Source organism: Crocodylus porosus, unplaced genomic scaffold (genome assembly GCF_001723895.1).
Source record: "Crocodylus porosus isolate Cpor-Errol unplaced genomic scaffold, CroPor_comp1, whole genome shotgun sequence".
In the NCBI taxonomy this organism is placed as follows: Eukaryota; Metazoa; Chordata; order Crocodylia; family Crocodylidae; genus Crocodylus; species Crocodylus porosus.
The window spans coordinates 19,381,281-19,403,242 of NW_017728931.1; the positions used below are offsets into that span (position 1 = coordinate 19,381,281).

At 44.0% G+C, this 21,962-nt stretch overlaps 1 protein-coding gene across 5 annotated transcripts in view; it reads right to left on the bottom strand.

Moving 5' to 3' along the window:
* Window positions 1-5,864: 5,864 nt before the first annotated feature.
* Window positions 5,865-21,962, bottom strand: part of PRR5 (proline rich 5) — a 147,465-nt gene continuing 131,367 nt past the window's right edge. For all 5 annotated transcript variants that reach the window (XM_019544312.1, XM_019544313.1, XM_019544310.1 and 2 more), the window contains 2 exons: window positions 13,764-13,902; window positions 5,865-7,301 (listed from right to left, as the gene is read on the bottom strand). In XM_019544312.1, the coding sequence (XP_019399857.1) occupies window positions 6,751-7,301; window positions 13,764-13,902 (690 nt within the window). In that variant the 3' untranslated portion in view covers window positions 5,865-6,750. The remainder of the gene's footprint in view (window positions 7,302-13,763; window positions 13,903-21,962) is intronic.

Consider the following 21,962-nt stretch of genomic DNA (forward strand, 5'->3'; position numbering starts at 1 on the left):
GTGCCCAAGTGCCAGGGAGACCGAGCAGGTCTGGCACATAGCAGGAAATCGTAGCCAAGGGAACAAAGGGCATCCTCCCTACAAAAAAATAAATAAGATCAAAGATGTGGTGGGCAAGATTCTGAGGATGCTTAGAGGACATTTGGCATGGTACTAAAGGCGGTCCGTAGGAGAGTGCACGTAAACTCTAGGATGCCATCCTGCTAGAGTGACCATGAGCTGATCACCTTCACCATCTAAGATAAAGCTGGCAAGTCAGTCAGCAATACAGTGACTTCAGGAAAGCTGATTTTGACAAGCTCAGGAGGCTTGTCAGTGAGGCCCTAAAGGAACATGACCCAAAGGAGTGGGGAGTTCAGGGTAAGTGGCTGTTCCTCAAGGGAGTTATCTTGGATGCACAAGGAAAGTCTGTCCCATCTTGTAGGAAAGGCAGCAAAAGGGCACAGCAGCCCCCTTGGCTCTGCAGGGAACTAGCAGACATCCTGCATCTAAAAAGAAAGACCTACAAAGGATGGAGCACTGGATCCACCTCCAAGGAGGAATACTCTGAACTGGTCCGGACCTGCAGGGAGTGAACCAGGAAAGCCAAGGCTGTGACAGAACTCCAAATAACTTCAAGTATCAAGGACAACAAAAAGTCCTTTTTCAGATACGTGGAGAGCTAGAGGAAAAGCAAGGGCAACATTGGACCCCGCTAAACTAGATGGGACAACCGATGCCCAGGAAAAAGCTGACTTCCTAAATGGGTACTTTGTGTCAGTTTTTCATCAGGCCCAAGGGACGTTGCTGCCCATTACAGGATGGTAGGGCCTGGGTGAGGGATAGTCCTTACCCTCCATCAATGCTGACCTCATGAAGGAACACCTTGAAAGGCTGGATACCTTCAAGTCAGCTGGCTCTGACAGTTTACACACCAGGGTACTCAAGGAGCTGGCAAGCATCATAGCCCGGCCCCTGGCATGGATCTTCAAGAGATCCTGGTGCTCCAGTGAAGTGCCTGAAGACTGGAAGAAGGCCAATGTGGTGCCTATCTTCAAGAAGGGGAGGAAAGTGGATCTGGCAAACTACAGAGCCATCAGCCGGACCCCTATCCTGGGCAAGGTCTTAGAAAAGATTATTAAAGAGACTATTCTTAACAGACTGGCCGATGGCAACATCCTGAGGGATAGCCAGCATGGATTTGTTGTGGGTAGGTCTTGCCTGACCAATTTTATTTCTTTTTATGACCAGGTGACCTATCACCTGGACAAAGGAGAAGATATTGATGTCATATATCTTGACTTTAAAAAAAGCCTTCAATCTGGTACCCCATGATCACCTCTTGGCAAAACTGGCTAACTGCAGCCTTGGCCTCACCACAATCCACTGGCTGGGGAATTGGCTCCGTGGTCGGACCAAGAGGGTGGTTGTTAATGGAAGTTGATCGCTGTGGTACCCTGTGACCAGTGAGGTCCCTCAAGGCTCTGTCCTTGGACCTATTTTGTTCAACCTTTTCATTAATGATGTGGACATTGGAGTCAGAAGTGGACTGGCCAAGTTCACTGACAACACCAAACTTCGGGGTAAAGTGTCCACACCTGAAGACAGGAGAGCGATCCAGGCTGACCTTGACAGGCTCAAGAAATGCGTGGATGAGAACCTGATGGTGCTCAACACCAAAAAATTCAAGGTTCTCCAGCTTGGGACGAAAAACCCACAGCACGCTTATAGGCTAAGCAGTGCTACGCTGGCTGGCACTATGGATGAAAGGGGATTTGGGGGTCATGATTGACCACAACATGAATATGAGCCATCAATGTGATGCTGCGGCTAGCAAAGCGAGCAAAATTTAGTCTTGCATCCATAGATGCTTCTCAAGCAAATCCCAAGATATAATTCTCCCTCTATATTCGGCCTTGGTGAGGCTGCAGCTGGAGTACTGCATTGAGTTTTGGGCTCCACAATTCAAAAAGGATGTGGAGAAGCTTGAGAGAGTCCAGGAAAGAGCTACACACATAGTCAGAGGTCAGGAAAACAGATCTTACAATGACAGGCTGAGAGCTATGGGGCTCTTCAGACTGGAAAAACGCAGGCTCAGAGGTGATCTTGTGGCTGCCTATAAATCACCAGGATCTGGGGGAACATCTGTTCACCAGAGCGTCCCAAGGGGTGACAAGTTTGAATGGTCACAAACTCCTCCATGACCATTTCAGGCTGGACATAACGAAGAACTTCTTTACTGTCTGAGCCCCCAAGGTCTGGAATAGACTGCCATTGGAGGTGGTTCAAGTACCAACTTTGAACACCTTCAAGAGACATTTGGATGTTTATTTTGCTGGGATCCTATGACCCCTGCTGACTTCCTGCCCCTGGGGCAGGGGGCTGGACTCGATTATCCTCTGAGGTCTGTTCCAGCTGTAATTTCTATGTCTATGTCTATGTCTATCCACACATCCCCACAAACCCCACACCCACCTCCTCACATCCCCTCTCAACGCCCCTACACACCCCACACAACATACAAGTAAGACTGCATTTTGAGCTATTATGCGATCACTTCTATGTGTACAGCACAAACACACAAATCAGTACAAAAATATATTTTTAAATTAAATTATATTATTATGAGTGTTTGATTTTTAGTATATAATTTATTTCCCTCCCACCCCAAGATGGCAAACCCTCTTCCCCAAAGGAATACTTCCAGGAGGAGGGGGAGGGATGTAAGGTGTCAAAGGTCAGAGGTTAGGGGCAGGACTTTCTGGTCCCAAGATGGTGGGGCACCTGTCAAGGGGCAGGGCTACCCATGTGGACCTCGACAGTTTTCCAAAACTTGGTAAGCGGCCCTCCACCTAAAATAATTGCTCGCCCCTGCTCTATCATCATAATAAAATAAATTTTAAATATCTCTACACTTTGGCATTTATTTTTGGCTTTTTTTGTCATAGAAAAATCAGAGCTGCTGCTACCCCTTTCACTCACCAAGATGTGCAGCACTAAGCAGTACTGATATGCCAGTGCCCTGCACCTGCCCTTGTCCCTCACTCTCAACCTGCAGCCTGCTCCCCACCCCAGTACCCTTACTCTTGACTCACATGGCCAAGTATGCGGGTGAGGGACTTGTGGGTGGATTGTAGGGGGACTGTGGGCATTGGAGGGCTCTGTGGGGGGGGCGCTGCTCAGGCAGGGTGGGTCCCCTGCCCCCTGCAGGGTGCAGCTCTGCACAGACTATGAACTGTCCCTCGCACAGGGTCCACATGCCCCAAATAGGGCACTTGGGGCCCTCTGGCACAGCTCCCCTGCATGCGGCAGGGCAGCATGGCTTGCCCCTGGCTGCCTGGCACCCAGCATTACTTGTAGTAAATTGTGCAGGCCCAGCCCAGCTAGGCATGGTGCCATGCACCTTCGGGCAGCTCTGGGCTGTCATCCAGGGTCCCATGCCACTCGCAGGGACCACATGTTATGCCAGGCTGGGTCCCATGTGCATGGGCCCCAGCTAGGCTAGTTCCATGCATGCAGGACCCAGCCTGGTGCAACACACTGGGAGGTTTCACCAGAAGGACTCCAAGCGCTGCTGCTGGTCCCACCCCTTACTTACCTTGGACTCTTCAGCCTGGAAAAGCGCAGGCTCAGGGGTGATCTGGAGGCCACCTATAAGTTTATCAGGGTTGACCACCAGGATCTGGGGGAACGTCTGTTCACCAGAGCGCCCCAAGGGATGACAAGACTGAACAGTCACAAACTCCTCCATGAACATTTCAGGCTGGACATAAGGAAGAACTTCTTTACTTCCAAGGTTTGGAATAGACTGCTACTGGAGGTAGTTCAAGCACCTACTTTGAACACCTTCAAGAGACATTTGGATGTTAATCTTGCTGGGATCCTATGACCCTTGCTGACTTCCTGCCCCTGGAGCAGGGGGCTGGACTCAAAAATCTTCCGAGGTCCCTTCCAGCCCTGATGTCTATGAAATCTATGAAAACTCTCACTGAAATAGGCAGCTGAAGCTTCCTTTCTTTAAAAATCCACAGTAACAGGGGAACAGGCTTTTTGTTTGAAAGATGGCTGGGGGAGAAGTCAATGTATCAAGAGCTTAGTGTTAAGAGCACTTACTCTCTTCTGCCTGCAAGGATTCAAGTTTATGTCTGCTGACTTTCAGAAGTGTCAACTCTATGATGTTATGGGTGGGGCACCGAGGCAGACAGAGTGAGTATACAGGAGGTACACACAACTTTCTAGGTAAGTGGCTGTGGCCCTCACATGGGGAAAGAGGGAAACCTGGATTTCAGTTTCTGGTCCACCAAATGCTTAAAACTCAAACCTGTTCTCCATGATGGGATGTGAGCCCCGTCTCCCCCTTCCCAAATGAGAACCCTAACTAAATGGCCACAAAGCCATTCTCCCTCTGGTCCAATGACTGCTTATGTGGTCCATGCAAAAGAGAACAGCGTTACCAGGAGTAAATGAGAGCACACTTCCTTCCCTTTCCACAATATGCCATAAACTGTTTTCTCAGAAGCAGAATATGTGGATTCAAATCTCTTCTGGCAAGGGGAGAAACAAGCTCAGCTCTTCCATCTCCTGATTTTTGCAGGTGAGTATGCTTGAAAATCAGTACAAAACGTGTTTCACCATTATGGTGTTTGTGCCCTTTACATGTGGTGTGAGAACCCTGGGTCCCAAACAATCTCTACCTGATCTGGAGCAGAAACATAATCCAAGTCTCCCATTGCCTAAGTACGTGCCCTAGCACTCTAGTTAATGGCTGCTTTGGGTGACAGGCCTCATTTTCCTGCTCAGTTTTTGAAAATCATCTTTCTGAGTAGACTTCACTTGGGTGCCCAGGTCCAATAGTGGAGGGGAGGAGCCCAAGCAGTAGGAGATACTTAAGTCCTACTCTTTTCCTCTGAATATCTCTCCTGGCAAGCTGGTTTCTAAGACTGCCTTCCTTAGGAACTTGAATCTTCCTATACATTGCATGGGAAATCCAGTCCCCTAAATTGACAGTGAGCATTTCACTAGATGGCAGGCTACCTAGTGGGTGTGTATACAAGACTGTGTGGAGGAATGGCTGAGTGCCTTTGAGGACTGAAGCAGAATGGGTGCGCAAGAGAGAGCATTGTGAGGGAAGCTTCCACAGCTGTTGTTGTACTATGTACAGTGGCGAAATACAGATCTCACTCTACCTAAACAGATACCAGTAATGAAGGGCACAGACAGAAGTTACATTTGTCACATGATTGGCCCCTTGAAAGAGCTCTACAGCTGTGCCCTTACAGAAGTACTACACTCTACCTACTCCACCCTCCAGTGCACGCTGAGGAAACCCCAGACCAAGCTTCCTCCTCTCCCTTCCCCCCTTCCATTGTGAAGATAGTACCAGAACATGGGGTGGGGTGGACAGCAGGGAGAGTGGCTGCAGACATTCAGCTGCTCCAAACTGGAGTTCATTTCCCTGGACCCAACAGTGAATGGCTGTTGGGTTGTGGGGAATGCTGTAACTCACGGTGCTTCCTGTGAAATACCATGAGTTACAGTGGGGAGCTGCTCATCTGTCAGTGCCCAGGGTGACTTTGAGTTCCACCTTCCAGTACAATTGTACTAGGGTTCAACTACACTGTTCACATGGCAGGGGTTTGGATTAGATGATCTACTCAGGTCCCTTTTGACCCTAGAAACTATAACATGATTATATGCTACGTAGCTAAACTCCTGTACACAGGACTACTGGAGTCCTGTTCCTAGGATCATTTTGATGGGTCTTATATCAGATGAACTCAAGTTACTTCAGTACAGTAGGAGCTGTAAATACTTAGAAGAGTTGCAGGCTCAGTCTAACTCTTCAAAGATCAGTGTCTAATTATGGTATGGACTGTACACACTCCTTTAAGTATATAAACATTTAATAAAGATTTCCATTTAACGGCCATAACTTTATTTACACAAGAAACAAGTAACGTGTAGCTTGCTGAAATCTCTTCACAGAATGGACAAATCAGGATTTGTCCAAGAGTTTACAGCATACAGAATTCTTGGAAGTGTTATGTTAAAAAGAAAATCAACATGGTCCTAAAAAACAGTTTTGAAACAACTCTCATACATAGATGCTTGTGACACAAACATTAGACATGAGGCATTGTATCACACTATGTAGCACATTACTGTTGTTTATTTGCCCTTTTTTAAAATAATTCTAACTTATGGTGAGCCAAAGGAGTGCATACAAGACGTACAAAAAAAAAAAGAAATCTCTAAGTCATCGTATTCTGCTACATTTGTGGCTGCAACCTTTGTTTGTTTTCAAAATCTCTTTCATAAAGAGATTTCTTTTCCCCCCACTCCAACCAAGACCTTGTTGTTCAAAGAACAATTTTTCCTTTTTTTTCTTTTATGGGAAACTTTCAAGAAAAGTAAAACTAAAAGTGAACACAGCTATTCACAGGGCTATGTCAGTAAATGCACATTTCCCGCTCCAACAGCATTCTATCAAATGCTTTTCAGTTTGGGGGTGGGAAACCCCTCACAATCTTACAAAGAAAGTAAAAAATAGTCTGCTGAAGGATAGAAAATGAAATGTTTGGTATTTTAAAAAAATCTTTGGGCAGGGACAGAGCCTCAGTAGGTGTAAATTATTACTGTTCCAATGATTTGATACAGCTATGATAATTTAGAACAGCTGAGAATCTGTCCTTATGTATACAGCTTTCCTGCCAAACTTACCAGTTACTTTTAAATATAATAATACAACCAAGGATGCGTTTCCCTTGCCCTTCACCTGATGCTCTGGCGGCTCACATCCACATTGTATACTGATGAATTTGAAGAACCTCGACCAAAATCTATGAAAATTCCTTCAGAATCAGAGTCAATTGACTCCAAAATCTGGTCCACTATATTCTCAGGGCTGGAAGAAGGGACTGGAATCAAGATAGGGTCCCTGCCCAGCTCAAAAGCTGTACTTTGGTCATCCATTGGGTCGAAGAATGCTTTCTGTTGCTCAGCTGTGTTAAGTTTGCTGGAACATTGTACTGAACTGGCACTGGGCCTTTCCTGGTCTCCTGAGAGTGAGTTCTTGGTGGCTGTCATAGAACTTTTAGAACCATTGTCCATGATGGTTGTGAGATTGGAATATCCTTGTAGCTCCATGCATGAAGTCATTTCAGAAACAGAGTGTCTTCGGATGCCAGTGCCATTGGCTGCAATTCCCTCTGTTTCGTACTCAGCTACTGGGGTCAGTAGTGGGTTATTGTAGCTTTTTGATCTCACTACAGGATTCTTAGAAAGGATGTCACCTGATTTTGAACGTCTAAAGAATCGCTTCTCTGTAAACATAAATAAATCCAAATTAAAATCAATGCAGCCCATTCCTTTTATAGTATATTACAGTATTTCTTTGTGTTCAAAATAATGAGTCAGGCTCCTAATATCTGAGACTGGCTTAAAAGTCCCAAGCTTTTTAAAAGTCTAAATGTTGAGCTTTTTTTATCTGACTTTAAAGTTTTTGACCTACATGATTCACGTTTCTTAGTTTTTTCCTAACCTTGAACGCTAGAAACATATTTTTTAAAAGAAATGAAATCTGAGATATTCTCAAATTCACATGACCCGAGTGACTTGGCTTTCAGTAAACTACCCACAAGTAAACACTCCCGGGCAGCTGTCTACAAATGAAGGGACATGGGATCAGATTTGCTGCTCCCAGCAATTTGCTGAGTCCTGCAATGGACCCTTGCTCTCACTGGGGGGAGAGCTTGAGGCTCCCCCTGGGTGCTAGCCTAGGGTGACAAGGAACACTTATCCAGGAGACAGCTGTCTCCTAGCCAGGGCTGTGACATTGCTGGCTGTCCCTGAGGGATTGCTGCTACTGAGGCAAGAACAATGGTCCCCTGCCCTAGCAGGAGGGAGCTCCCAGCCCCAGCTCCTTGATCGGGGTAGGGGACTAGGAAAGAGCTGCAGAGGAGGGGAAGGTCCCAGTCCACAGTCCCAATTTGCCAGTGGGGCAGTTGGTAGTGAGCCCCCAGCTGGGCAGAGATTCCATGTCTCTCCACAGGGAATCCAAGCCCTGTGCCTTGACTGCCCAATCGAGGTGTGAAGCTGTGACATGCGCCTGATGGGGACAGACCCCAACCTCTGCTCTGTGATTGTGGGGCAGGGGCTGGAGAGCTTGTTCCCTGGTCAGCTCAGTGAGTGTGGAGCTGGGTGGGGAACAGGCTGAGGAGCTTGTTCCCCACTGAGCTCTGTGATCACAGAGTTGGGTGGGGAACAGGCTGGGGCATGGAGATAAGGATCTCTCAGTGCCTGCTCCCCAATCATGATCTCACAGCAGGAGCTTTGAGCTCCCCACTGCCAGGGCAGGGGGACATTGTCCCTGCCCAGGCTCTGGTGGCAGGTTCTTGTGGTGTGTATTTTCCTCCCTTTCCTCCTGATCCTCTCTCTTTTTTTCCCCTCCTTACAAACATATTCTTCAGGGAGCAAATGAGGCACAAATGGAGTCTGGGTCATCTGTTGTCACCTGTGTGGGATGTGACATGTTTGTATTTCTCCCAGAGGGTCAAAAGCACTTTGTCTGCACCAAGAGTATGCTAGTGTCTGCTCTGGAGAAGATTCAAAGCATGGGTATCCACACTGCATTGAATCAGGGATCAGGAAGATTACTTGGACAAGAGGCTGGTACTGGATAGGCCAAAAAGCAATGACGAGAAGTGGCAGCATGTGACTACCTGAAGATGGAAGGAAGGACCCCAGGATTGAAGAGTAGCAGACTGAAGTCAGCAACCACTTTCAAGCATTCTGCAGTGGATCTGCTGAGGAAGAGGCAGAGGAGGAGACATCTGCAGGCATGAGGCAGAATTGTCAGCAGCCTATAGAGCACGAAGTGCAAGGCCCCAAGGACAGGGTTTGAGGACCACTTCACTAACAAGGATGAAAAGAGTGGTGGTAGTTTGTGACTCCCTTCTGCAGGAGAAAGAAGCACCAATGTGTTGCCCAGATTTGTGGGGCTTGGTAGGTGTACTGTCCGCCTGAAGTCTGAATTCAGGACGTCACAGACAGACTGCCAAAGCTCATCCATCATTTGGACCATTACCCCTTCCTGCTTGTCCACATAAGCACCAACAATACTGCCAGGAATGACACTGACCAGATCAGAAGTGACTATGAGGCCTTCCTTTGGCAGGAAGATTAAGCAGCCTGGAACACAAGTTGGGTTCTCCTAAACAAATTGGAGAAGTGTGGGCTGAACAAAACTACTATAAGGTGGATACATAATTGGCTTAATATCAGCAAGCAAAGGGCAATTATTAATGGGTCCACATCAGAATGGCAGGAGGGTTTGAGTGAAGTCCCACAGGGGTCAGTCCTGAGCCCAGTGCTATTCAACATGTTTATTAACTATTTGGATGCTGGCATAGAAAGCTTCTTGAGCAACTCTGCAGACAACAAAAAACTGGGAAGGATTGTGAACTTACCAAAAGATGTGAGAGCAATACGGAAGGGTCTTGACAGATTGGAAAGTTGGGCTAGAAATAATAGGATGAAGTTCAACGCAGACAAATGCAAGGTGCTGTAGCTTGGGAAAAATAATTAAATACAAATGTAAAATGGGTGACACCTGGCTGGATGACAGCAGTATGGAAAAGCACTTGAGAATCTTGGTAGATCACAGACACAATATTAGTCCACAGTGTGATGCAGCTGCATAAAAGGCAAATGTAGTTTTGGGATGTATTAATAGAAATATTAGGTGCAAGACACAGGAGGTGATAGTGCCTCTCTATTTGGTGCTGGTTAGGCCTCATCTGGAGTAATGTGTGCAGTTCTGGACTCCACATTTTAAAAAGAACATGAAGAAGTTAGAGAAGGTCCAGAGGCAGACTACTAAGAGGATAAAGGATCTGGAAAACAATTCTTATGAGGAGAGGCTGAAGGACCTAGGCATGTATAGCTTGCAGAAAAGGGTCTCAGGAAGCGACATGATAGCAGTCTTCAAATACTTTAAGGGTTACCATAAAAAAGAGGGAAAACACCTTTTCTCTCTTGCTGCAGGGAAGAGGATGCAGCTCTAAACTTGCTTTGCTACAACTTCAATTATTCAGACTGGATATCTGGAAACACTTCTTCATTGTTAGAATAGTGGGGCAGTGGAATAAACTACCTGGGGAAGCTGTGGCCCCTCTATCACTGGAGATGTTCAAGAAGGGGCTGGACAGGCACCAGTCAGGGATGATCTAGGTATACCTGTACTCATGTTCTACTACAGATATTTCCCATGTTTCTGGACTATTTTTGGTTACCCCCACCCTCACTTTCTGCTACATATGTCATGGTATTTTTAAGCCTCCCTCAGAGGCACTGGGTGTTGGCTAAAGCTAAGGCTGGGGCCTTTGAGGGGGGTGGGTGTACCAATGCTCCTGCTGAGACCAAAGCCAGAGATTCCTGACCAGAGGGTATTTCCCCTTCAGTCAGGGTCAGTCCAATTGCCATATGTGAGATCAGGAAAGAATTTTACCCCATGGTCAGGATGGCAGGGACCACAGTGGTTTTTGCCTTTCTTTGTAGCTGGGGGGCATGGCCACATACATACCTGGGATCTCTTGAACATATATTAACAACATTTCATAGAAATAGGACATTTGCTGCCATGCCTCACTTTACCTGTGCCAGGTTAGGATGTTATGTCTGTGTTGTGTCGGGGTTGATGGCAATTTTATGCAGTTTGGATTATAGATTGTATAAAATAGTTTGGATAGGAATAATCCTGCCTCAAGCACGGGACTGGACTAGATGACCTCTGGAGGTCCCTTCCAGACCTACTTCTCTATGATTCTGTGATTCAGTCAGTTATTGAACATCGGGGTGCTTGGGATATATTAGCTTTTATTAAATGACAAATTAAGACTGAGATTATGCTTCCAGGTTTGTATGGCCATGGATATTCCTGCAAATTTCTTGCATGTAGAAGAACAGAGGTTTCATTTTAAGGTCAACTGTGAGGATGTGAAAGAGGCCGCTTTTTCCTAGTATTGGGACTGAGTTATCTTTTGGTTTATTTGTACTTTGTTCAACAAACTAACTCTTTAGGCTGAACTAAAAGTGGGTGAAACAGATGGCTCTGTGGACTAATTAAATTACTTCAGTACACAAAATTCATGGAGGGTGGTTATGACCCACCACTGCCCATATGAAAAATCAGACAGCTTTCAGGTGTCTCAATTTGGATATCCAAAATGAAGGCACCCATAGTAACTTATGAAAATTTTGACTTGAAAGCTTACATGGCTGCTTGCAGACATTAAAAAAACAAAACAAAACTTTACCAGAAGAAGTAGTTTGTTACTTCAACCCAGCTCTGCTGCACCTGTAAAGATCAGGTACTTTTTGGTGCTTATAGCTAAAGCTGATTCAATCAGCTATTAGATAAAGCACCCAAAAAGCTCCACTAAAATGCCTGACCTTTACAGACATTGCACAGCTGGGTTGAAGCAACGTGCAGCCTCTCCTGGGCATGCATGTGGCTTGGTGCAGGAACACTGAAGCACTGTTTTGTTTTGTTTTGGGGAGGGGGTTATGTCTGCAAGCACCCACAGTGCTAATGTGGAGTGACCTAAATAATTTCAGAACCTGTTTTACTAGTCTATTAAACCTGTGCTCGTTTTCACATAGTTACAAGTTTTAATTCTTTACATTACTTCCAAGGGTAGAATGAGAGCCTGATTTTTAGAGAGTGGCCCCTAGGTGGCAACAATTTATAATGAATACTGCTGTGCTTGGGAACCTTTTAGAATTGGCTAGGCTTCCATGAAACTTTCACACAAGACTGAAATGCTTATTGAGCAACGACTGTAACCTTTTCAGAGGTTCTACCATTTTCCTATTTACAGGACAGATACTGACTACTGCTCAGACTACTCTGTGTTAGAAGAATGGCTACTGTCACTTGTCCATCCCCATGTAGCTAGAGAAGGAACAGTTAAGCTCTGGTGACAGCCAATTAGAAATATAACCCCATGGCATGGTAACATATAAAATTATGACTGCTTTAAATTAGGACACAGTTCTGCATATCTCAAGTATTGAAATTTAGGTTTTTAAACCTGTATTGATCTGTTTACGCAGGCACAGCTTAAACATCAGATATTGCAAACAAACCATTTCTATAACTAAGGTTATATTCTGCACTTGCTTCTTCCTGAACAAGGAAAATCAATGACATCAGTTTCACTTTCAGATTCTTGTCTGCTTTAGGGATGTTCCTGGCATGAGGCCGTAAGTGGAAGAGAGGGACAGCAGCACTGGTAGAACTCCCGATGAAGGCAAGCAAACCTCCATTTGCATGATATAACTTAACCCATTGTTCACATTGGGGTTCTGCAGATGCAGCTTTTACCCCTGGCTAATGCAATCTGGCTAGATTATGGCCAGCCATGCACTGGATCAGAAACAGGTCAACTAGTTTAAAGGCAGTAGTAGAGACTCGTGCTTTTAGAACCATCAGACTTCAGTTCCTTTTCTACAGGAGACTCACTCAGGGGCATTGCTACAGATTTACATTTCTGGTTTAAACAGATCCCCTGTTGCTACAGCTCCATTAATTTTGATACAGCTACAATGATTTACAGCTGGGAACCTGGCCCTCTGTCTACATAGATTCCCCGCTGTGTTACTGAGCGTACAAATTCTTTTCATATATAATAATACAACAAAGGCTTTGGTGCCTCAGCATTTTGTTTTCAAATATTACAAAGGCATCGTTACTTTTTAGAGAACCATTTCACTGAAATTTTATTGTGCTGGCAGAAGTATTTCTATTGCTCTTATGCTATACAAAACATCTAGGTGCTTTACCAGCAGTGATGAATAGAAAGCAATAATGCTGAACCACTTTCTATAAATAACCACCCCAGAATTACTCACATAAAACTGATTTGTTTCTTAAATGCCTGGTGCAACACAACCCACTTTCAATAAAGCTTCAAGAGAAAATCAACTGCCCAAACAACAGTTTCTGACAAGGAAATGGATTAAATTAACTGCATAGAAAATGTACAGTTTAACTTACACGTTCCTCTGTTCTCCTAGTCCAAAAAAGGGTATTAAAAAGACTTGTTTATAAATCTTTGAGTACAATTACTACTTGTTTGTTCCAGCCTGTTTTTCCCTTGCAGTTTCTATGGGATAAATTATTCAAATCTGTTTAACTGCAATCTCACTTAGAGGGCTCTCACTTAAAAGGCAGTAGGAATGTTCACACCACATGCTTTTGAAAATCCTGGCCTTTCTCTTTGATTTCTGTTCTAAACAACTCATGAGAGTAACTGTGTGCTGCTAGATAGTGCACTCTCTTCTACTTCAGGGATGGTTTCATTCAAGCAAAGTGACTCCTACATGCATTTCTTATACCTGCTTATCTACTTCCCTTCTAACTCTCACTGTCCATGAAGATCTTGAGTTTAACTGTTCTCAGTGAAAGGTGGGATGGAAATATAAACTCACACACAGATCTGTAAAATAAGGAAGACAAAAGGGGCCATCATGACTGGCTAGTCTGACCTGCATATAACCCAGGCTCTACAATGTTTATTAGCAGAATTTCTATTTCAGAAGTTCAAAAGACAAGGGTCAAGCTAAGTTTTGTGTACCCACAACATTGTGCTTCAGAAGCAATATGCCCCTGGTCTGAAGGCACTGGTAATCATATTTTATAGGTTATTGACTGTACATGTTTACAAAGCTTCTGCTTAACCCCTTATGTCAAATGAAACTCCCAGGGCCTCTATTATTCTTACCCAAAATACAAGAAGCGTGTGTGAAGGGTCCATCACTGGAATACAGACCATATGTGCCCAAATAAGGGGAAACAACTTTCTGTATCAAGGATTCCAGTTTCAAATAATCTTCAGTCACTCCTTTAGATTCATGAACTCCCTGAAATAAAGAACAGAAGCGAAGATTAATGTTGTCCCCTCAAGTCTCATCAGAGCAGAAGGAGAAGAGGCATTCTTATTTAAGTATATACCAATGGCACACTGTTAAGTTGTGCTGGTTACTATTATTGACTTGTATTGCCATAGGCTAAGTACAGATATTCAAAAAGCCCGAGACTGAGTTGATTTAATCTTTGCAGGTTAATTTAATCAAATCTTTGATCAAATGAGAGAAGTGAACAGACATTCACTTTTGATTCCAGAAATAATGCAGCCACGTGCCTGCGGTGGCTCAGGCTACAAGCTTGTGGTGGGGTGGGGGTGCTAGAACATGCCCTCCCTTCCCTTTGGCAGTGGCTGGAAGGCTGGAGGGAAGCTGAGCTGAGGGGGTGTGGCCAGACCCCAGCAGGCTGCTGAGTATGATTGGGGTGGGATTTAAACCCCCACCATGGTCTTCATGATCCCCAGCCAGGGTGTGCTTGGAGGGGGAAGAGAGAAGCAGCCCTTGCCAGGGTCATCCCTGAGTGGTGGGACGCGGCCAGATGCTGGCCTTGAGCAGCAACATGAGGTGAAGGGAGGGTAGGGACCCCTGGCATGGGATCCAGTTGGGGTCTGCCTGGCTTTCCCCCCTGCTCGCTGCTTGAGTGGGGAAGGGGGGCATGGCCAGACACTGGCCCTGGACAGCAGTGAGGCACTCCAGCTGCTACATGGGTCACTGTCTGGCCATGCCCCCTGCCACTTAAGTGGCCAGTGGGGGGGGAAAGGCCAGGCAGACCCCAGCTGGGGTCCTCTGCTGGTGGGAGGGTGGGAGGGGGATTAAATCCTCCTTCCCTGCCTCACCCTGCCAGTCCCAGCTGGGGCATGGCCATGTTCTGTGCTCTCTGCTGGAGCAGGGCATGGGGTGGAAACATGGAAGCCCCCCCAACTCTGCCAAAGCAGACTTGGGCTAGGGTTTCATGGGCCATGAAGGGGTTTAAAACTCCCCTCCCACCCCTCCACCTGAACCTGCTGGTTCACATCCCCATCACCTCAACTCCAGTGGGGGAAAAGTCTCCACCAGGCAGCCTGGGCTGTGTCCCCAGCCAGGCTTCCCACCCCCGCTCCCTTGTTAGCCAACCCTCAGTGCTCAGGCTAGAGAGCACAGGGGCAGGGCTAACCCTACTCTGCTCAAGCAGATAGCACATCCCAGCCCAGCCCAGGGCTGCAAAGCTGGGATGCTGGTGGACTGAAATTGAACTTATACCAGAAAGGCGTCTGGGAGAGAAGTTCCACAAACCGGTTGCGCAGATTCATAGAAGTTTAGGGCTGGATGGGACCTCATGAGATCATTAGGTCCAGCCCCCCTGTTCTACGCAGGAAAGACTGCTGGGGTCAAATAACCATTGCAATCTCCCTTACACAATCACTTGTACTTGCTGCACTTCTACTTCCTTACTCTTGAGCAAAATCGTGACTCCAGCTGCATTCCTTACCTCTGACCCTGCCCAACCTCATTATACATAGAGAGGTTTGACTTAAATCAGTTAAGTCTGATACTACATTCAACTAGGTTTATCTTAAACCAGTTTCAGCCATTTTGAAACTGGTTTATATGCACTAAAATTCTGTTCTGTTACAGGTTTAAACCAGTTTCTGATCACTTAAACTGGTTTATATGTAACTTCTGTCCCTAGTCATAATTCCCAGAGAGTTGAATCACTTGTCACCCGTTTTGCTGGAGACCGTATAATCATATGACAAAATCAAAGTCTCTACATTCAGGAGATTAAAATTTAAGTGTTTAATAGGCTCAGAGATTCCTTAACATTGACCCAAGCCTGACTGGTTGAGAGCAACTCATGAAATATATTTGGTGCTATCAGAAATTCCTAACAACACAGCACTTTGTTACAAGGGAGTTCTGACACTACACCAAATTCAAGGGGAGTCGCTCACTTTCAGCAGCTTAGTCAAATGTAGGGGCCTTTTAGAAGCCACAGCAGAAGAGCATTGCAGAACATGACTAAAAAGGTCATTCTAGTTTTTAATGCTGATTTACAATTATCACATGACCAAAGGCTTAGTAACAGTTTTGATGCTGCTGCATTGATTTAGTGCCACAAGGTGCCACTACCATTTAAGCGATTTAAACATTGAGGAGAAGGAGGTAAAAGAATCAATCTCCTAAAAATATATATTCCAAGATATTTATGATTCTCATGAAAAAGTACTTGGAGGAAAATGTCACTTCCTCCACTCCAAGCCTCAGTCAATTTAGGGAAAACTTTCCTTTAAGTCAGTGAAGATGAAATTTACCCTTATGTAAGGGTGAAATTCACCCCTCTTGCAAGGGTGAAATTTACCCTTAATCTTGGAGCATGTTATAGTATCTGTGGTGGACTCCTGTATCTACCTGGAGCCACCTGGACTTCCACAAAGCTCCACATGGGCACAGGGCTGTATCAACACAGATCTTGTTGAGCAATCAAAGGCTTAATTCACAAACTTTTAAGACAACGGGCACTCTGCCCGAGTATGGACTTTACAATTTAGTCCAATGCTGCATGGTAAATCCCTAATTTATCATAAAAGGACTGATCTACTACATTCTGAAATTAACTCAGAATGAATTTTAGAATAAATATAACCTTTTCTTCTACCAGTTAAATGATCACAGTTTGCAGGTGGATTTGTTATATATCCCAATTCAGTAAATAGCTTCTGTGAAAAAATTGTAGTGCATTTGATGTTTGTAAATTATTTGCTTGTGCCTTTTGTTATTTGTGTTGCATGACTGACAATTTAAGAAACCTTTTTTTTTTCTGCTACATGACTGGATAATAGAAAGCTTCTGAAAATAAGAAATAATTCCTAACAAAAAAGCAAAACAACATCTCACTCTTATTCACTGGTGTTTAGATATGGCCTGTAAACAAATAAGACACTTCTGAGATGTATAATGTTTTTTGGAAATGTCAATATTCAAAAATGAATACAATGGGGTCCACAAAGAGTCTGAAAGCTCAAAAGCAATAAGACTTCACGAGTAATATAGAGCGAGATCATCATGTCTATCTATTACTTATGCAAATAGACCAATTAAGCTCTGGAAACTCAAGGACAAAAAAATAACAGGAAACAACCAACCAACTAAACCTGTTCCCCAACTTCAGACTTAACATGACAGAAAGTGAGAAATAACAAAAGCATAAAAGCATTAACAGGGTCATAGTACAGTATGGTGCATATACTATTTCAAAGTCAGCATGGGATAAACTGGAGATAGTGTTTCAGACACAAGAACAATACTATACAACATTTTCTATACTGGGATTTCCTTCCCATTTAGGTAGGATCTAGCCAAGATCGCCTCCAAAATGGGAAGGGCAGCAATTCCTATGCTAGTAGGAGTTCATAATCTCCAGGAAGGTTGTGACCCCGGGGGAGAACAATGCATTAAACCAGGGGTTGTCAACTGGGGGTATGCATACCTCTGGGGGTACTTGAGAAGGCCCTAGGGGGTACGCATGTGCAGGGACAGGGTTCCACCACACACTATCCCACACTGCAGGTGCCACCCACCTGGCCAGACACAGGAGAAGCTAGCATACCGTGTTGCCACTGTTCTGTGTTTGGCTGTGCACCGCCCCTACCCCCTCTGCTCCACATCTGCCCCCCGCATTCCAAATCCAGCTGCCGGGGGTACACTGATCCAAAAATGTTGAAAACCCCTCCATTATGCCACAGATTTCAGGTCCCTACTTAGATTAGATCCCAGACTAGTTTCCTAAACTTGATCTGTAACAAGCCTGGCAGATGGTGCTTCTAATTGTTTATGTCCTGACTTTTTTTTCCTGTTGTATATAGTTAATAACTTTGGTAAAAAATGATGAGAGCTGAAAGGCCTGGAAAATACAATAGGATTAGTTCCAAGCTGTCAGTAACAACTTTTCCTAACTCTGGAAGAATTGCAGCAGCAGGAGTGATAAAGAATCTACTGTATCAGTGTAGCAACCTATCCTGGCTTCTGTAGCCAGTACATACTTGACATGTCTTTATTATTTAATGGTGAATTCCTGGTTTCCCTTAATTTCACAGTTCCTTGAGGCCTGTTACTATTTCTCTACCTCAAAAGCAAACACATTATTCCATAGAAGGTTGCTAGTCTATTGGTACTGGGATTGGGTTTCATCTGCAGTTAAAGTCACTTGAAAAACTTAATCCGTTAACTAGTTCATGGAGACCATCTTTCCTCCTACAGCCTCTTCACAAATGCATCTGCCAAATTGGTTTACCTCAAGTCAAGTCACCAAGTTTCTTTTTTCACTCCCAAGAATAGGAACAATGTTAATCTCCACCCTCATTTTTGACTGCCTTACTGCAGGGGGATGTCAATGTGCCATTCTGATTGGTTCTAAACCTCCAGGCATTTCTCAGTCTTATACTTCAGCTTTATAGTCCTTCATCAGAGATTTTTCAATGTTTTCTGCTAACATATGGAGGCATGATGACCTCTTTATTTTGTCTTGGCACAAATACATTGTAACTACCTGCAAGATCCTTCCTGTCCAACCTATTACACATTTTCTGATTTCATGAGATGATATTGTGCCTTTAAAGTTTACATTCCAGAATATATTTTAAGGATATAGCTTGTAGCTGTGTTGGTCTAAAATGCAGAGGCAGATAAAACTCTTGGTTTAGAGGCAATATATTTATTAGACCAATTAAATAGTAGCAACATTTTTCTTTCTTTGCAAGCTTTCGGGTCCAAACACTCTTTGTCAGGGTGGAGGAGGAAAATTCAAAGATTGTAAAAGTTCTCCCAGGTAGAAAGAAACTTCACCTTGCACAGGGGAGGTAAAGGATGGTGAGGCTCCCTGGGTTTTCAAAGTTAATTTGTGAAAAAGTTGTTCTGTGTATATGCAGATTAAGCAGAGACAGAGTTCCAGCAAGTTTCTTCTCTGAAGGTGTCGGGAATATATTATAAGCTCTTTGTAGTCTCTCAGTATAAGAGGCAGTGTATTGGACTGCAAGCCAAATGGTGAACTTGTAAAGCTGTATTTTTTTTTTTGGTGCATACATGTAAGTATCAGACTAATCATGCCCAAGTTCTCTACTTAATCATAGAATAGTATGTATGCCCTGATGGTTACCTATATGCCTGTGTTTGGTAGGAGGGTACCTTTGTAAGAGATGGAGGATTGTAGTATGTATGGTCCTATCAGTCCCTTTGCTCTCTGAGTGTTCCAGCAAAGCTGTCAAGTAATGTCAGCTGGGGTGCAAGTGATGTTAATGTTCATCCACTGAGAGCTGCATGGAATCTACCAAACTAATTTCAGCCAGATCACCAAAACAAAAAAGATCCTCCGCTCCTCCTGGCAGCAAAGCAGGGAAAGAATAGAGCAGGTCTGAGCATCCCAGTGGTTGCTTTGGGATAAATGGTTGAGTTTCTCTCAAGCTGGCTTGTTAACTTTCTGGACAGACTTCAAATGCCATCTTTTTCCTCTGACTTCTGTGGTGGATTAAAGGATTTTGAAAAGTGGGGTGCAGGATGGTACAATGCATCATCCTATGTAACATAACATATATCTTTCTCAAGTTAAAAAGATACCAGACGTCTTACTAATAAGCTAGTGACCCAGGGTTGTATTATTCAGTTTTGATTTGAAGTAAAAACAAACATAAATTTATTGGAATGTGCATTAATTTGCTATATCATATATTATGTATAAAAAACCCCAAAAAGCAAAAATAGTTAAAAGAAGTTGTTTCATAGGACCTGTAGTCATTAGAATGAAATGGGCATCTCTTTTCAGATTCAAAATGAAACTTAGCCTTCTTGACCCTCTTGACTGTGTATCTAATGCTTCACTGAAAATGATTTCCACATGTGAGTTAATGTTCCTAGTTAGAGCTAAACAGTCTGTAGGGCTGTGAAATAGGGGTCACATTACCAGGAACAAGTAACAGACAGCAGAATTGCAGAAGAAACACTAGTTTGATTAGTTGAACATCAAGACTGTGAAAAAGGAGAGAGGATACTTAACTCCTGTGGAATGGACCAGGAAACAAAGTGGGGTGGAATTGCACCACCACATCCCTTCCAGATCTGACCCTGATTGAAGATATTTGCCTTGTACATACAAGTGCATGTATTGTTTTCTACTGCAACCTATGGTATAGTTTAATACACAGATAGGTGACTACAGTACAGTTCTGGAGTCTCTGTTTTTAAGTTATTTGGCAGAACAACATAAAGCATACTTATACTTTACTGTGTGCATTCTTTTCCTGGAATCTGAGGTGTGTACAGGGACTGTGACTTCCTGATACTGCAGCTATACTAGGAAAAAAAAAAGAAACCTGGATACTTAACTGCTAGAACCCTTGAGTGATAAAGCCCAATGGAGCACGGAAGCCACTATGTCAAGTTCCTGCAAAAACTGCTAAGGACAAGCATTACAGTGTCAATGAATAATACAAAGAGGAAGCATAAAATGACAATGTGGGCAAGGCACTGGATCTGGTCTGAGGAGGCCTGAAGTCCATTCTGCGTTCTGCTACAGAGTACTTGTATGATCTTGGGCTAATCACTGAAGTTCTCTCTGTTTCAGTGCTTCATTTGTAAACTGGGCAAAAGATTTGTTTTCTCTAGCCTTTTATCTCTCTTATCTATTCAGACTACAAACTTTTTAGAGCAAGGAATGCATGTCTATACAGTAGTGCATAGCAGAGTAAGGCAAGACCTCTGAGAATTTTTGAGACTATAAAAATGCCACCAAAATATTTGTTTTTCATATTTCTGAAATATTTTGTTTTTAACATTTTTACAATAAATATATTTTCAACTCAGAAAGAAATATTTTTCATTGCAAATGTCTAAACAGGGCATATTAAGAATTTAGTTCTTTCTAGGATTTTTTTCCCCTTAAAGGAGAAGCTTATTGGTGCACATCCTTTCCTAGGGATAGTATTATTTTTGTAAATCAGTATTTTCCAATGTAAAAGTGTTTCACTAAAAAAAAATCTGCATCTCTCTTGGTTGGGATTTCAAGATTCTGCTATAATATAAGCAATTAATAATATTTTATACCTTGTGCAATCTAAATCTACTGTCTTTTAAGGTGAAGAAATAATGATGGGAGACAGGAAGAAAAGTTTTTGCTTAAGAATAGTGATATTGCACTTGAGGAACACCCTTTTTTTTTAGACAAAGTGCACATAATTTATTTATGCTATTTTATGCTTTAGTTCTGTCCTAAATAAAACACCACCCTAACACCATTGTGAAACCCAAGCACACATTAAACATGGGTCAGTCTTTCCCTCAAAAAAACAATAATTTTGATTCGGAAATCATTACAGTTTTAAAAATATAGGCTGCTTACAGATGTCAAAACATGGCACATGAGGCCATTTTGCTTGGCACGTCACAGCCAGCCCAGGATCTGGGCAGCTGCCACCGGCCATGGAGCCCAGGCTGCTTGCAGCAGGTTGCTAGGAGGCTGCAAACCCTACTGTGAGCAGCCTGGGCTCCATGGCTGGCAGCAGAGCCCAGGGGGGTTATGGCAGGCTGAAAACAGCGGCACCAAGCTCTGGAGCCCAGCACTGGCTCTGTGCTGGCAAGCCTTTGAGCACAGGGCAAGGAAGGGCCTGGGGCAGTGCAACCCCAGCCACTCCCCTGCTTTCCACCTAGGGTTAGGGGCACATCTGTAAGTTAGGGCTTTCCAAGCTGAGGTATGGCATCCAGAGCTACACAGCTGATAATGCTCCGAAGGCAAAAATTGTACTTAGCCTTAGGTATGGTTGCACTGAGGGCATGGACTTTACCCACTGCACAAGAACTGGGAAGGGTTTGCACAGTCTGTATTGCTGCAATTTTGCTGGTACTAATATCCAAGCTAGCTACAGTAAAGCTAACTTGGGAACATCACCCCCATGCTGCCATCTCATCTTGGACTGCACCCGGGACTTGCCCTCTAACAACATGACTTTATGTTACACTTCTCTTGTTTATAACACAAGATAAGTGATTCTCTTTATAGATAGCATGTTTATGATAGGGTGTTTATCACACCA